This window comes from Leguminivora glycinivorella, chromosome 2 (assembly GCF_023078275.1).
Source record: "Leguminivora glycinivorella isolate SPB_JAAS2020 chromosome 2, LegGlyc_1.1, whole genome shotgun sequence".
Taxonomy (NCBI): domain Eukaryota; kingdom Metazoa; phylum Arthropoda; class Insecta; order Lepidoptera; family Tortricidae; genus Leguminivora; species Leguminivora glycinivorella.
Window position 1 is genome coordinate 181754 of NC_062972.1, and position 14423 is coordinate 196176.

At 43.4% G+C, this 14423-nt stretch overlaps 1 protein-coding gene across 6 annotated transcripts in view; it reads left to right on the forward strand.

The window, feature by feature from the left end:
* Nucleotides 1-14423, forward strand: part of LOC125236644 (lipid storage droplets surface-binding protein 1) — a 34811-nt gene that overhangs the window by 19474 nt on the left and 914 nt on the right. Inside the window, exons 1-10 of one of the 6 annotated variants that reach the window (XR_007178226.1) lie at nucleotides 769-1006; nucleotides 2498-2613; nucleotides 3946-4041; nucleotides 4234-4323; nucleotides 5030-5210; nucleotides 6691-6872; nucleotides 7754-7935; nucleotides 9895-9961; nucleotides 11230-11326; nucleotides 14020-14118. Coding sequence is in view for 5 of the 6 variants with exons in the window: in XM_048143541.1 (XP_047999498.1) it covers nucleotides 817-1006; nucleotides 2498-2613; nucleotides 3946-4041; nucleotides 4397-4486; nucleotides 5030-5210; nucleotides 6691-6872; nucleotides 7754-7935; nucleotides 9895-9961; nucleotides 14020-14118 (1203 nt within the window). In the remaining variant the exon portion in view is untranslated. Of the gene's footprint in view, nucleotides 1-768; nucleotides 1007-1789; nucleotides 1903-2497; nucleotides 2614-3945; nucleotides 4132-4233; nucleotides 4324-4396; nucleotides 4487-5029; nucleotides 5211-6690; nucleotides 6873-7753; nucleotides 7936-9894; nucleotides 9962-11229; nucleotides 11327-14019; nucleotides 14119-14423 lie in introns of those variants that run through there. The other 5 variants (XM_048143541.1, XM_048143534.1, XM_048143562.1 and 2 more) reach the window with 5 other exon arrangements.

Genomic DNA, 14423 nt, shown 5'->3' on the forward strand with positions numbered 1-14423 from the left:
ATGTGCGTGATGTCCGGGGTCCACAGTGCGGTTGGGTTGGACACAAGCGCCGATAACCGGCTCCCCAGATAACATAGTTCCGGGAACCCAAGACCTTGATCGCTGAACAAATATTGCCTACTCTAATTTGTAGTGCTCCCGGATTTGAAACTGGTATTGTTTGTGTATGTATGTACATTGTACCTGTATTTACTGTGAAGAATCGTAAGCATCGCTATTTTGTTGTTTATTTTGCTTCTGGACACCTAACTTTAATACGCAATAGTACCCGTAATAACCGTCCACAGTTCTAATGATTCAGGAGTTGGACGTGGGAGACATAGGCGACAGTGCTTCGTAAATTAATTTTACACTACAACAATGCGTGCAAAATGATTTTAAAAGATGCCTTCAAAAGCACAGAAGGTCTCAAGAGATTCACCCACCATCAAATCGCTTAGACAATGTTTTAAAGTTTGACTTTAAAAGACTGACTTTGAAGTTTGACTCAAATATTTGAAAAACATTTAAGTACTTACCTACCGAACTACTTTACAGCTTGTCTATTCCAATTTGAGTTTATAAGAAAGATGAGGCGCCTGGTGAAGGGATAAAGGTAACCAGATCACGCCTAACGCGAGTGCTGCTGCATTTTATCACCCCGCTTACATGACATCACCCCTACTTCAGGCGATGACCTAAATACAACAATTAACAACAAATAGATCCAATATTTTTAAACTGCGAGATAACCTTTACAATATCTCGTTTGAATAAAGCCGGCGAGCATCAGTTGCGTGTAGTTTCTCCGTGAAGTGATACCAGCAAGGTGTGTCGATGTCTGCGGAGTACAGCGCGAGGATCACGGTGACGGGAGGCATGGGGGACAACGGAGATGTTTACAAGAGGACCTTCAATGGCAGCTGCAGGGTGGGCCTTAAAAAGGGGAAGGGCTCCATCGCCCAGAGAGCGGAGGCGTACTTGCAGGCCGTGAGCAAAAGCCGCCCGGCTGGGGCGCCACCCATGGGTAAGGCTGGACAAGGGGCAATATTTAGACTGAAACGAAAATACATTATTTACTTTGTGTTTCCCGAGAGTTCTGAAAATTAGATGAGGCGGTAAATTTTAACTGTTTACAACATTTTATTTCTTTAATCGCTGTTCACGATTCAAATGGCATTATAATTGCGAAGGTTGTACCTATTGTATTTATCATACCTTGACGATGTATGTAATCTTCTTGTCCGTTTTGCCCTTAAACATCTTCCAGCTTCCATAATTCTTGCGTAGATATTTGCGTACACTTACGCATAAGACACTTTGATAACGTAATTGTTTTTACAATCGAACTTTCTCTGACGTACAACTGGCGTGATGTCCATCACGTGTGTAACAGGGCTTCCAATTTCATTTATATCGCAAACACGCCATCACGTCCATTATATCAAGATCTTCGATATCCCGTACTTATAATAGCTGCTAAGATTATTCACACGCTGGTTTCTTGATGATCGCTAATCGCTGGCCTGATTTTTGCGTTGAATCATCGACATTTTTATTCACACGCTGGTCTTCTTGATGAGTACATTTTGTATAGGAAAGACGTAAGACGCGCCCCAGGTGGCGTGGCGGCGGCGGGGCGCGCGCCGCGCCTGGCGGCGCGCCTTACGTCCTTCCTATACAAAATTTGCGTTGAATCATCGACATTTTGTAAATCTTAAATGCGAAGACATAAAGTCCATTGGTTAAGTTCGCGGTGTTGTGTTTATGCTTGTTAGTAGATCATTAGGAGTGATCGCTGTTATCAGGGGGCGGGTTACTTTCTAAGCTGGTGGCTAAGCTCGTGGCTGAATGGACGTAGTTTAGTCTCCAGCTGGTGCGCGGTTGATTGACTCACAGACTCACTGCTCGTACTTCAACTAAGTAAATATTTTTTTAATATTATTAGTACCCTTCGTTTTTAATAGGAAATGTGTTTTTGATATTTTTAATAAGAAAACTTCATTGTTAACTTTAGTTTTTTCATAATTCAATGGTAAATAATTAAATTTAATGCATTGCAAAATAACAAATGCCGGGTAGAGATATTTTTGATTCTTATTTACCTAATTATGATTAGATAATATAATATTGTACCCTTTTTCGAGATATCGATCTCTTAGCCATTTTGAGAAATTTCTTGGATAAAATCTCGATTAGACTTCCAAGTTTTCGGTTTAAAAATAACAAACTTCTGTTTAAAATGCAGTTTCAACATGTTTAACGGATTTTGCACTAATGATATAAGTAATTTACTTCTAAAAATCGGCAATATCATTCGTCCGAAAATCGGTAGTATTATGAAGGGAACTTATCAATTTCTTTTTTATACTCAGAAACTTGATATCTACCTCTATGATCCTAGACACGCACATCGTACGCTTACGCGCCCAGCGAGAGTAGAGTAAAATCCGAACTTTGGGATTTAGAACAAGTCACTTTATTTGTATCATATCATAATCTATAACCCGTATTGCAGTGACTGCATCATCGAAGCCACAGTTGCCGCGCCTGGAGGTGGTCTCCAGGGTCGCCGCCATCCCCATCGTGGAGTCCGGCATCGGGGTCACCGAGAAGATATACTTCAGGATCAAGGTAGGCTCTTGTAGTGGACACTGTAGCTTGTTCAGATAGCCACCAACCCCGTCGTGGAGTCCGGCATCGGGGTCACCGAGAAGATATACTTCAGGATCAAGGTAGGCTCTTGTAGTGGACACTGTAGCTGTTCAGATAGCCACCAACCCCGTCGTGGAGTCCGGCATCGGGGTCACCGATAGATATACTTCATCAAGGTAGGCTCTTGTAGTGGACATTGTAGCAGGCTTCAAATAGCCACCATCTCCATCGTCCAGCGTCAGGGCCGGCCTGAGCACTCGATCAGGGTAGAGCGAAATGGAGTTATGGCGCCTTTTGTTACCACACTCGCAAATGAGGCTGTTTTTTTACCATTTGCCATTTTGGCGCCTAGAGCGGCCGCTCCACTCGCCCTGCCCTACATCCAAAAACATTTGTCAAAATTCAAAAATGTTTATTCTGTAAATAGGCATATGCTAGCACTTTTCCAGCCCTGTCCAGGGGATACATATTCCACCTGACTACCGGTACCTAGTTACTCTCTTTATCGAAGCAATACGACTGTTAGCCCGTGGAATTTTCGACTGGTCTTTGGGTCAACATATGTAATTAGGCAAGTATTGATGAGTTGATAAGGAACATGTAAACATGTTGACATAAGATTTGGTTGCTGTTATCTGTGTAGACTAGACAGTGCAGCTCCGCGCTTCCCCTTTCTCACGTGGCCGCGGCGGGTCAGCGGGCACGGATAACGCTGTTTACAGTCTATTACTATTTTTACCGGCGTATTTCAAGACACCTAATCGCCCATGCCAGTGATAACCGCTGTACATCTTTTGTAACATTATTAGAAGAAGGAGAAAAAAAGTTAACGGCTACGGCACATGTATGTATTTAGCTATATTAGAGCCTTGTCAATGAAAGTTTTATGGCATCATTTCCATTTTACGGATCGGTCAAATACGTTTATACATACATACATACATACATACAATCACGCCTGTATTTCATGAAGGGGTAGGCAGAGCACATGAAACTACTCAAGTTTCAGTGCCACTCTTGGCAAATAAGGGGTTGAAAGAAAACCAAACTGTGACACTGCAGTGACAGGTTGCCAGCCTCTCGCCTACGCCACAATTTAACCCAATAAATTAAATACGTTTATTTTTTATGATATCGATCATGATTACATTTCATCAAATAAGTATTTCTATCTTAGATTTAAATAATTATTGCTTGTCTGCGTCTTGTCACTGTCGCTTTTTAGACTCAAGTTATCTTCTAAAATTTATCTGGAAGTCAGAAGTGTATATCTCCATTGTTTCAAAACATCTAACACTTAACCTTCCACAGGAGTCGAACCCCCTGTTCCGCTGGTACCTGTCCCTGTACGAGAAGACGCTGAGCACGGGCGTGCAGCTGGCGCTGCCGGCCGTGCATCTGCTGGAGGCGCCCATCCACCAGCTGGACCGCTTCCTGTGCGCGTCGCTCGACGTGGTGGAGAAGCGCGTGCCGTCCATCCACCTGCCGCCGCAAACTGTAAGTGCCGCGGGATGTCTGCTGTCCTGCACGTGCAGACGCAGAGCACGTGCAGACGCAGAGCACGTGCAGCTGGCGCTGCCGGCCGTGCATCTGCTGGAGGCGCCCATCCACCAGCTGGACCGCTTCCTGTGCGCGTCGCTCGACGTGGTGGAGAAGCGCGTGCCGTCCATCCACCTGCCGCCGCAAACTGTAAGTGTCGCGGGATGTCTGCTGTCCTGCACGTGCAGACACAGAGCACGTGCAGCTGGTGCAGCTGCTGGAGGCGCCCATCCACCAGCTGGACCGCTTCCTGTGCGCGTCGCTCGACGTGGTGGAGAAGCGCGTGCCGTCCATCCACCTGCCGCCACAAACTGTAAGTGCCGCGGGATGTCTGCTGTCCTGCACGTGCAGACGCAGAGCACGTGCAGCTGGCGCTGCCGGCCGTGCACCTGCTGGAGTCGTTTGGATTTTGTCTACTTTCTTAGATTAGATTTAGATTAGATTTCTTTATTTCATGATAAAAATTACACTATAAATTTGTTACATGCCAAAGTTATGTTTATCTTCTCATCATGATCGTCGAAAATTACATTATAAATTGAAAATAATAAAATGAATATTTTCTCCCAATAAGGATCGTCATTTACAAATAGAAATACACAAAACACAATAAAATTAAGAAATGAAATAAAATCCGAAGTCAGTGTAATCAAATGCATGCTATCACAAATTCAATTCCATGTACTCATTTACAGAGTACAGAGGGTTATCTAACAAAAGGTTTCTCAATTTGCGCTTAAATGCTTCGTCATATGGCTCATTCCTAAGATTATACGTTGTATAAGTTTTTTTTATTGTTTCCTTTAGTTTCCTACGTAACGATTAGATCTTCGAATAACAAGATGCCTTTTTCCAGATGTACAGTGAAACCCGTCAGTACGTGCTCCGACGGGCGGATTCCGTGAAGCAGCTGGGCACGGCCGTGCTGGACTCGCGCGTCACCTGCGCCACGGCCAGCGCGCTCGACAGGGCGCTCTCCACCGCGGACAAGTACGTGGACAAGTACCTGCCGCCCGACACCAAGGACCCCGTGGACGGTCAGTACTGTAGCCCTCAAGCCCTGTAGCAACATTTGCCTAAAAACATGAAACTCACACTTGTTAACCTTTTGACGCCCTAAAGATGTCAGCTGAGCGCAGTAACATCCCTATTCAGATATTTTGGCAAATTCCGTGATCCAACACCGCACGAGGTAGACTTGGCTTAAGACAATAAAAACGTATGAGAATAAATCTGAACTACTCGCTTCACGGATTCTTCTCCTGAGTTGTATGCACCAAGTCTCCCAGCGATATTTATTCTGCCGAACTAGATCGTAAATAAACCTAGTCTATAATTAGGCGCGAACGAAGCGGCAGTTTCCGTCGCGATAAGCGCACCCTCGAGCCCCGTCTGGCGCTTCGTCTAATTGGCTCTTATCCTTATCGCGAGCCCTTCGCCCTTTACCGGAGATACATGCTTAGGGTTGATGGAAACAGGTCCGTTATCGATCATTAGTTTAGATTTTAGTCCTACACATCTGTCTTGAGGTTTTATGATAAAAAAAACTTTGCAGTACCAGCATAAATTCATATTTTTGGCTAATTTTTCAGGCGCTGAATTTATGATTAGATATGAATCTGTAGTTGTATCACGAAGATTAAGGGGAAATATTTGTAGCCACCTTCGTACGAACTTGTCTGCAATGTCTACGAAGCACCCAGCCCCAAATTCCCGAGTTTGCATCCTGAATCCTGACGTAGGTGTACTCGCGAGTTTGTCGTAGTATTATCCGGCAGTATGAGTATTTTCTCAGTATTTATGTGTAACGTCGTCTGGTGCGTACAGTAAAAGACAGTTATTTATAAGTTTTCATCGAAGCAGAAGAGCTGAGTTGTTAGGATAGGTCACGACGCCACTCGACGACCTGTCGGCGTGCTATCAGTAATTTAGGATGCTCGGACTCTGCCCGTCTGCGCGCTATCTCCGCAATTACTCCGCAATTACAGATACGCTAATTGGCTACAGGTTGGGAGATGGATGGGGTCGGACGAGTGCGGATCCCAATTAACCCCGGGCGGGCAATAAACTGGGAACTGCATCGATTATCGCAACATTGTCGTTGACTGCTTTTGTGTCGATGTCGATGTCGATGTGAGATGCAGCAAGTCTTCTGGTAGCCCTCGGTATGAATGAAGGGGGCAGCGCTGGATAATATGTTCCATGGCCTGGTCTTCCTCGCCGCAATCGCACAGGGCTGAATCTCCCCATTTCTGCAGAACATTCCGTGACCTGCACGTGCAGTGACCCGTCCGGAGTCTATTAAGGCGACACCGTTGCCTTCTTCTTGCTGCATCTCACACCCGACGTAGCTGACTGTATAAGCTCCCTGAATATTGACATTTAAAATTGTAGTGTAGAAATAATTACCTATTTTGAAATTAATGCCATACGATTAAATAAAAGGTAGTTGGTGTAGTCGTAGATCCATTTGAAAATAAGAATATGTTAGGAAGTAGTATTTGTATTGTTGAACAGTGAGCATCATCGTGCAAGACGCGGAGTGGTCGGGCGGGAGCGGGCGCGCGGCGGCCGCGCAGGCGGTGCAGCACGGCGCGCGCCTGCGCCGCAAGCTGCAGCGCCGCCTCACGCGCCAGGCGCTCGCCGAGGCCAAGGCCATCCGCGAGCAGATCCACGTGCTCGTCTACGTGGCGGAACTTGTGAGTATTTGCACGCTTTCTGCTGACCTGTCCCTCACACCAAAAGATCTGTTTTTGTTACCGAAAATGTATAGAAATCTGGTAACAAAAAAGGAAGGTTTCATACAAACAACCTAGGACATTTTGGGAAACCTAGTGGATCTTGCTTAGCATCATGGACTCTATCAGCCTACCAATTTTGATCAAAATCGGAGACGTGATCGAAATGTACAAACTTTTCGGGAATTGCTCAGGTAATTAATAATAAAGTTTTTATTTATGTATTTGAAGTGCTGTGCTCGGCTATAGAACTCGCAGTGTTTGGATGATATTTTAACAAATACGTAAGTCATTAGTATTTGTAGGTAGCTCACTCGTGTCTAAATTTAATGTATATCGCTAAGTTATGCTAGACCTAGTTGATTCCTTAGCCATCCTAGTTCTAGGCATAGTTTGTCGCAAGTGTTAACATGACTCCTTGCATATCGACTAAAAGGATCAGACTTTTTCTCGCTCTTTTTGATTTGCGTTTTTGCGAAAGTTGCGAGATCATAGGGCACTCTAAAAATGTGAAACGACTGGGACGCTTATTGCTCGCTCGGTCGAAATTTGATCGCAATAACAATGTCGTGGTAGGAAATAGCGACGCAGTTCAGTTTAGGTCCTAAACTGAATCGCGTTAAGAGATCATGGTAAGGCCCCTGGGCTCCTGGGTTGCTTCTAAAGGATGACTTCTGCTTCGGCTTTCTGGTTTCTGCGGAGCTCATACGTAGGAAAAGAAGACAAGTGTTTCTCTTGATCGGTCTGCTATCTTTTGATGTTTCTCCTATTAAATATTGCAACGCGGCTTTAGAGTTTTAACGTCATCAATCCATCCAACTAATTCTCAACCTCCTTCCCAGGTTGCCACAGACCCTGTGTTAGCGTGGAAGAAGGCCAAGGAGCTGTACGCGTCCCTCAGCCAGCCGGAGCCGGAGAACCAGGCGCGGCCGGAGACGCTGGAGCAGCTGGTGGTGCTGCTGGCGCGCGAGACGGCGCGCAAGGTGGTGCACCTCGTCAACTACACGCACACGGACCTGCCCAGGTGAGTGCAGCGGCAGCAGGCGCCGGAGACCTGCAGCAGCTGGTGGTGCTGCTGGCGCGCGAGACGGCGCGCAAGGTGGTGCACCTCGTCAATTACACGCACACGGACCTGCCCAGGTGAGTGCAGCGGCAGCAGGCGCCGGAGCAGCTGGTGGTGCTGCTGGCGCGCGAGACGGCGCCAAGGTGGTGCACCTCGTCAACTACACGCACACGGACCTGCCCCGGTGAGTGCAGCGGCAGCAGGCGCCGGAGACCTGCAGCAGCTGGTGGTGCTGCTGGCGCGCGAGACGGCGCGCAAGGTGGTGCACCTCGTCAACTACACGCACACGGACCTGCCCCGGTGAGTGCAGCGGCAGCAGGCGCCGGAGACCTGCAGCAGCTGGTGGTGCTGCTGGCGCGCGAGACGGCGCGCAAGGTGGTGCACCTCGTCAACTACACGCACACGGACCTGCCCAGGTGAGTGCAGCAGAGTCAGCAGCAGCACCAAGCGCTGGTAAACATACTCATAAGGGTTGGCTAAGTAAACCTTCTTCTTCATACTTACACTTACAGCCTAAGCATAAGTCGTCGTTTTAGTCTTATTTCGTTTTAATGTACTCGCCTTTAGTCATTAAATAATTGAGGAGGAGAGCATGTAGGTTATGTTAGGTTAGTTAGGAGCATGTAGGCATTAAAAAGTTAGTTCCCTTCCCATACACAATACATATTTTACGCTTTTAATTGATGTATCGGCCACACGCGTTCTGCTGTCGCCGAGAAATGTCTAGTGAATGGCGCTTATCTTATCTCGCGACCCCTCACCTTCTGCGATTGCAGTACTCTTCACTAGCCACGACCCCACGCTCTGAACCTGCTCTGTAATAAATATTCATCTTATAAAACTTCTCATAAATATTATAATTCATATATACCCTTTACCGTACCTCCTACAAATCCTATAAATCGATATACCTAGAAATAGATACTTGATTGGCGCGATAACCCAAAATTCCACTTTGCTCGGCCTTGAGCGGTAAAGCACCAGTAAATAAGTATGAAAAAAATAAAACCGCCTTCAAAAATAAGCGCATTACAAAACACGGAGAAACTAAAAAGCAAAAAATAATAAACCTTTGAATTCAGATTTCTTATCGTATTGCAATAATCTAAACATCCAAATTATAAACAAATTAATTATTTTTGTAGTCGGTACCAGACCTGTTCGTCGCCTTGCTATTGCCTGTTTGCCCCACCCAACCATACGCAGGCTGGCACCGACTCCAAAAATAATTGATTTGTTTATAATTTGGATGTTCAGATTATTGCAATACGATAAGAAATCTGAATTCATAGGTTTATTATTTTTTGCTTTTTAGTTTCTCCGTGTTTTGTAACGCGCTTATTTTTGAAGGCGGTTTTATTTTTTGTTAAAAAGTTTATTTATTTGTTGATTTTTAGTGGTTCCTATTGATATTATATGTATCAATCCGAATATATGTACACTAGTGAAAGAATTATCCTTTAACTCCTAACCATTGAGGAGTTGACCTTCCATCATCAGCTCAGCCACATAAAGTTATCACCATCAGGCGTAAATACTGGTGTACCTTTCAAAAATACACTAAAAACATTACATGTGCCTATAACATTTGAAGAGTTCCCTCGATTTCTCCAGGATCCCATCATCAGACTTGGTGCCAATGGGACCATTTCGGGGTTATACCCGTTCGATCAAAAAAAAAATTTTGAAAATCGGTCTACAATTCTCGGAGATATCGAGTAACATACATACAAAAAAAAAAACATTCAGTCGAATTGAGAACCTCCTCCTTTTTTGAAGTCGGTTAATAAATAGTAGTCAAGTCATTAAACAAAGTAAAGTAGGCTTAGTTGCCATGGTAGGTAATAATCAATTCTCCATAAAAAAGCAATCCTCGTTTCCGGGGAAGGCGGTGCTCATTGATGGCCTGTTTGGTTTCAGAAACGTGAGCACGGGCTTGGCGGTGGTGACCAAACACCTCTCTTCTGCCGCTGACGCACTCCTCAAGGTAAGTTCTTGTATTCAAAGACATAGAAAATCTTTATTCAACATCACATGAAAATGTTACAAACAATGAAGAAGTGTCATTCGTTTTTAATATTTAAGAAAGCTGGGTCTTTTTCCATTATAACATGTATAGGAACCACGATAGGAACTATTGGCTACGTGCACGACAATTACGCCCACTACCATGTGAACTTGAAGTGGAAAATGTCAAAAAATTACATGTAAACAAACATATATTTTAACGATTTTTCGATAATTTTATATAAATCGAATAACAAGAGCTACTATTTCAAGTGTAATTTAGGTAGATAGATTATAAAGACATGGATATAATAACAAAAATCAGTTTCCAAAGCATTACTCACGGTATAAACTTCCAACCCCAGACCACAGAAAGAGGCAATAAATTGGTGCTGGCAGGGCATATAAGGAATCTTGAAGAACATAGGAGTAATGGCACAAGTTCTTCGAGCGAGTGATATGGTATTCGATAAACTTCCGTCCCGTTAATGCCATATAAAACAAATCTAAATGTAAGTACCTAGTCATGTCCGCGGCCGCAGAAATATCCGACACGGGCCTATTCCCAGGCTAGGCCTGAATCTTTAAGCATAATCTTTTACGGTAGGAAAAATACTAACAGCGTATTCAACAATATTAGGTAAACAAAGCTTAAATATAATTTATTATAATGTTTTGTTTTGACATTTATAACACTTACGTTTTCTTTTCACCGTAGCTATCCATTTAGTTCTTTGATCCAATTTCCAGTGTACTCTAAGAAACGCATAGAACGTGCAACGACTATTTACTTAACAACGAAACAACATTGGTGCCCCATATCAAACATTACACATTGTATTATATTTTATGACTTTTGGTAGATGACAAACCACAATCAGTGTCGATTTTGACCACCGCAAGCACTGCGATCGCTTTGCTTACCCCCTCCATGCACTTCGCACGGCGAGCGCCGGTTGGTCTGTGCACGAAGCCAATAGGAAACAACAATATCGCCTATTATGACGTTTTAAATTATCGTTTTTTTTTACACATACGAGTACTTGTGTTTTTAGTCATGAGTGTAACATGATTATATTACGGTATTGTACCGGTATCGTTTCACGAACGTTTAGTAGAAGAACATAGTCACTATTCAACAAATATACGATTAAAACTTACTAAATATATATTATATATAAAATATTACATAGTGTATTCTAAAAACTGGATCCGTGTTGGGTGGATAAAACCATATTGCCGCGACAGGTGCGCCCCTGCAACTCGGCCCTCGCAGAGCTGGCGCACCTGTCCCTGGCGCTCCACTTGCGGGTGGTCACCGGCGCCGCGCCGCCTCCTCTATAAGGCAACTTATACACGCTTGGGGTGGAGAGGTTTACTAGCTAGGTGGTGGGGTAGATAGCTAACGGATGGTGGACTGTGGAAATAAACTAGCTACTAACTAATTTATCGATTCGTAAACAGTCGTAAGAAGTGTGTAATTCCGCGGAGTTAAAATATGACTACATGTTGCTTGTGCTTGGTGGCTTGGAAGGAAGAAAAGAAGGAAAGGAAAAGGAGGCATTTTTGAAGACAAGCCTTTTTTCTATGTTTATAGTAGAAGTATGTATTTAGATTATTTTTGGAATCATATATCATGAAATTTGGTATGCCATGGCAGATGTTTTTAAAAACAATGTAATGGATACGACCAAGTAGTAATGAAACGGAGGTTGCCCTGCCCGTGTCATGGAACGGACGTTCTGCACCCGCGGACGTTCTAGACCTAGATTATTGGTGTGCGGACTCTGAGCCTGTGAGCTGTACGGACTATCAGACTAGGCTATTATCTAAAAGCATGGGGTGAAACACCGGATGCCCGCCTAATAAAACGGTACCGGTAAGCTGGGGTTGCTTTGAATCGTGTGGAAACATTGATCATCGATTTTTAAACTATAAGAAATTGGTGTCTAAAGTTATCAACCAAATCATTATCAAGCATGCGTTCATAAATTCAAAACTTTCTATTTCTTAAAACGTGTATAATGATTTGGGATACGATGGAAGATGAAGATTTCTTAAAACTCGATGGTTAATGATTACCGGCGATTCAAAGAAGCCCAAGTTGATGGTATTATTTATTGCCGGCAGACGGCGTCTGGCCCCCACAAGCTGGGCCCCCACAAAATGCGGCATCGGCGACGGCTCAAGGGCGGCACCGGTGTGCGGGCGGGGGCGGGGGGTAGAGAGGTGTCACTGACGCGGGGTCACTTTGAGCGCGTAGCCAACTCGTCACGGTCGCTCCCGCGGCTACCCTCGAGAACGCAGCTCTCGCGACTTCACATTATTATTATTTTAATTTTGGTTTATATCATAATATTGACTATGTTATGTTCACTTTGATTATTTTATTGTCATGACATGATGTTGATATTTCAATTATTTACTTAGTTCTCAGTTATTTTTCTTGAATAAGTATCGTTTTAGATATTAGATGATAGACATTTAATGTCATTATTTTCTAGTTTTAGTTGTAGTAGATCAATTTGTAGTCGTGTAGATATCATAGACTAGCAATGTGCAATGTAATAAGGGTATGTAATAAACCAAGTCTTAAATAACAAGTCTTTAATATTGTCTTATTGTCTTAGTAGGGGCCGTGTCGTATCAAAGTGTCAAAGAGCTGGCACAGGATAGAAAAAGCTGGAAAATACTCCACCGACAAGAGATTAACTCTTAAGTTTATGATGATGATAATGAATATTGTCTTCGGTTACCGCGATAGTTACTCACCAAGTCTTTATTTTACGAATACCTATCAAAATGGTAAAATTTTCCTTTGGTAAAAAAAAAACAAAAGCACCTAGTCTAGGGAAAAATTATAGCTAAAATGTTAAAAATACCTTGGCTTCATTTTAACCTTTGGTATGCATTTTACGATGTATTAACTTGTATTTATTAAGTATAAATACAAGTTACTTACTTAATCCTTATTTTGTTAAAGTTGGCTCATTGACTGAAACGTAATTTTCTAGAAATAACCTTACAATTAACAGGTGTTGGCTTGATATACTCCAAAACTCGCATAATCCTTATTATAAAAAAAAAAAACAAATACATGAGAAAAAATTAGAAACAAAATGGATAAAAAAACTTAAACAATGTAGCAGTAGAAATAAGAATAATAAAAAAAAAAACCTAAAATTAACATCAACTACATCTTAAACTATGTTTACAGATAAACATTTGGTAGGCTTAGGCAATGGGTACCCGTCTCAGCTTGTTGCCAGATATATAGGTACATATATCCAGCGCTGGTTTTCAGATGGGCCCCTTTTCCTACGGGTCGGTCGTTCAGTTTCGGGATGCATAGGACAGAACCCCGTATCTTCCCCGTCTATTGTGCGTGTGTGTGCGTACGTGCGTGCATGCGTGCGGGCGTGCGTGCGTGCGTGCGTGCGTGCGTGCGTGCGTGCGTGCGTGCGTGCGTGCGTGTGTGTGTGTGTGTGTGCACGCGCGCGCGCGCGCGTGTGTGTGTTGTGTGTGTGTGTGTGTGTGTGTATAAATATAGATATATTATGTATGTGTGTGTAAAGTACAAAGTGCATGTAAAGTTGCTACATATATAAATTGCGTATAGGTATATATAAATGTATAGGTATGTATTACTTACTTAGTTCTTTAAGGGAGATTTCCTTTCTGTAATTTAAGTAAATGTGCTCTAACCAACTTCTTAAATTGCAGCAACGGCATAGGATTTCTTAGTGGTGGTGGTAGATCATTCCATATTTTCGTTGCTGCATATTAAAGAGACATAGGTTATACTAGTTTTAGATGTAAGTCAGGAACATTAAACTTATTCAACTCTCTAAGACTAATAGATATCCAGCAGGGCTAGCGCATGGTTGGCGCGATATCCCGTCCTTATGTCATTAATTCAATTACAAAAGACTTGTGACTTATGTTGTGGCGATATACTGTCGCCCCAATCAAGTGATAGCCCTGCTCCTCCCTGCCCCGCCTGCGTACTCTTATATTAAATGAGTGAATGTCCCGCAGACGCTGCCGGTGGACTCCGCGCTGGCCGAGGTGCGCGGCTGGCGGAGCAGGCTGGAGCAGCTTCTGCAGCAGCTGCAGGCCAGCTCTAAGGTCTACCTGGTAAGCTCTCCACTTGGCTAGTATTTTTAGGCAGGTTTACCAGATAAGTGACAATTTCCCTAAATACTTAATGGAAAAAAATCACACGCGAATACCTACCGAATGGTATTCGTGGCTCAGTTCAGTCAGTTGTTCAGAGCGATTGGACCGTTTGCAAAAGGTAGCAGGTTCGAGTTCTGCCGGAAGTGTAAATAAATCAAAATCAAAATAATTTATTCAGCAAATAGGCCACAGGGGCACTTTTACATCACATGTATATGTACACATTTAGAAAAGATTTAAAATGAATTGGAATTACAATTGAT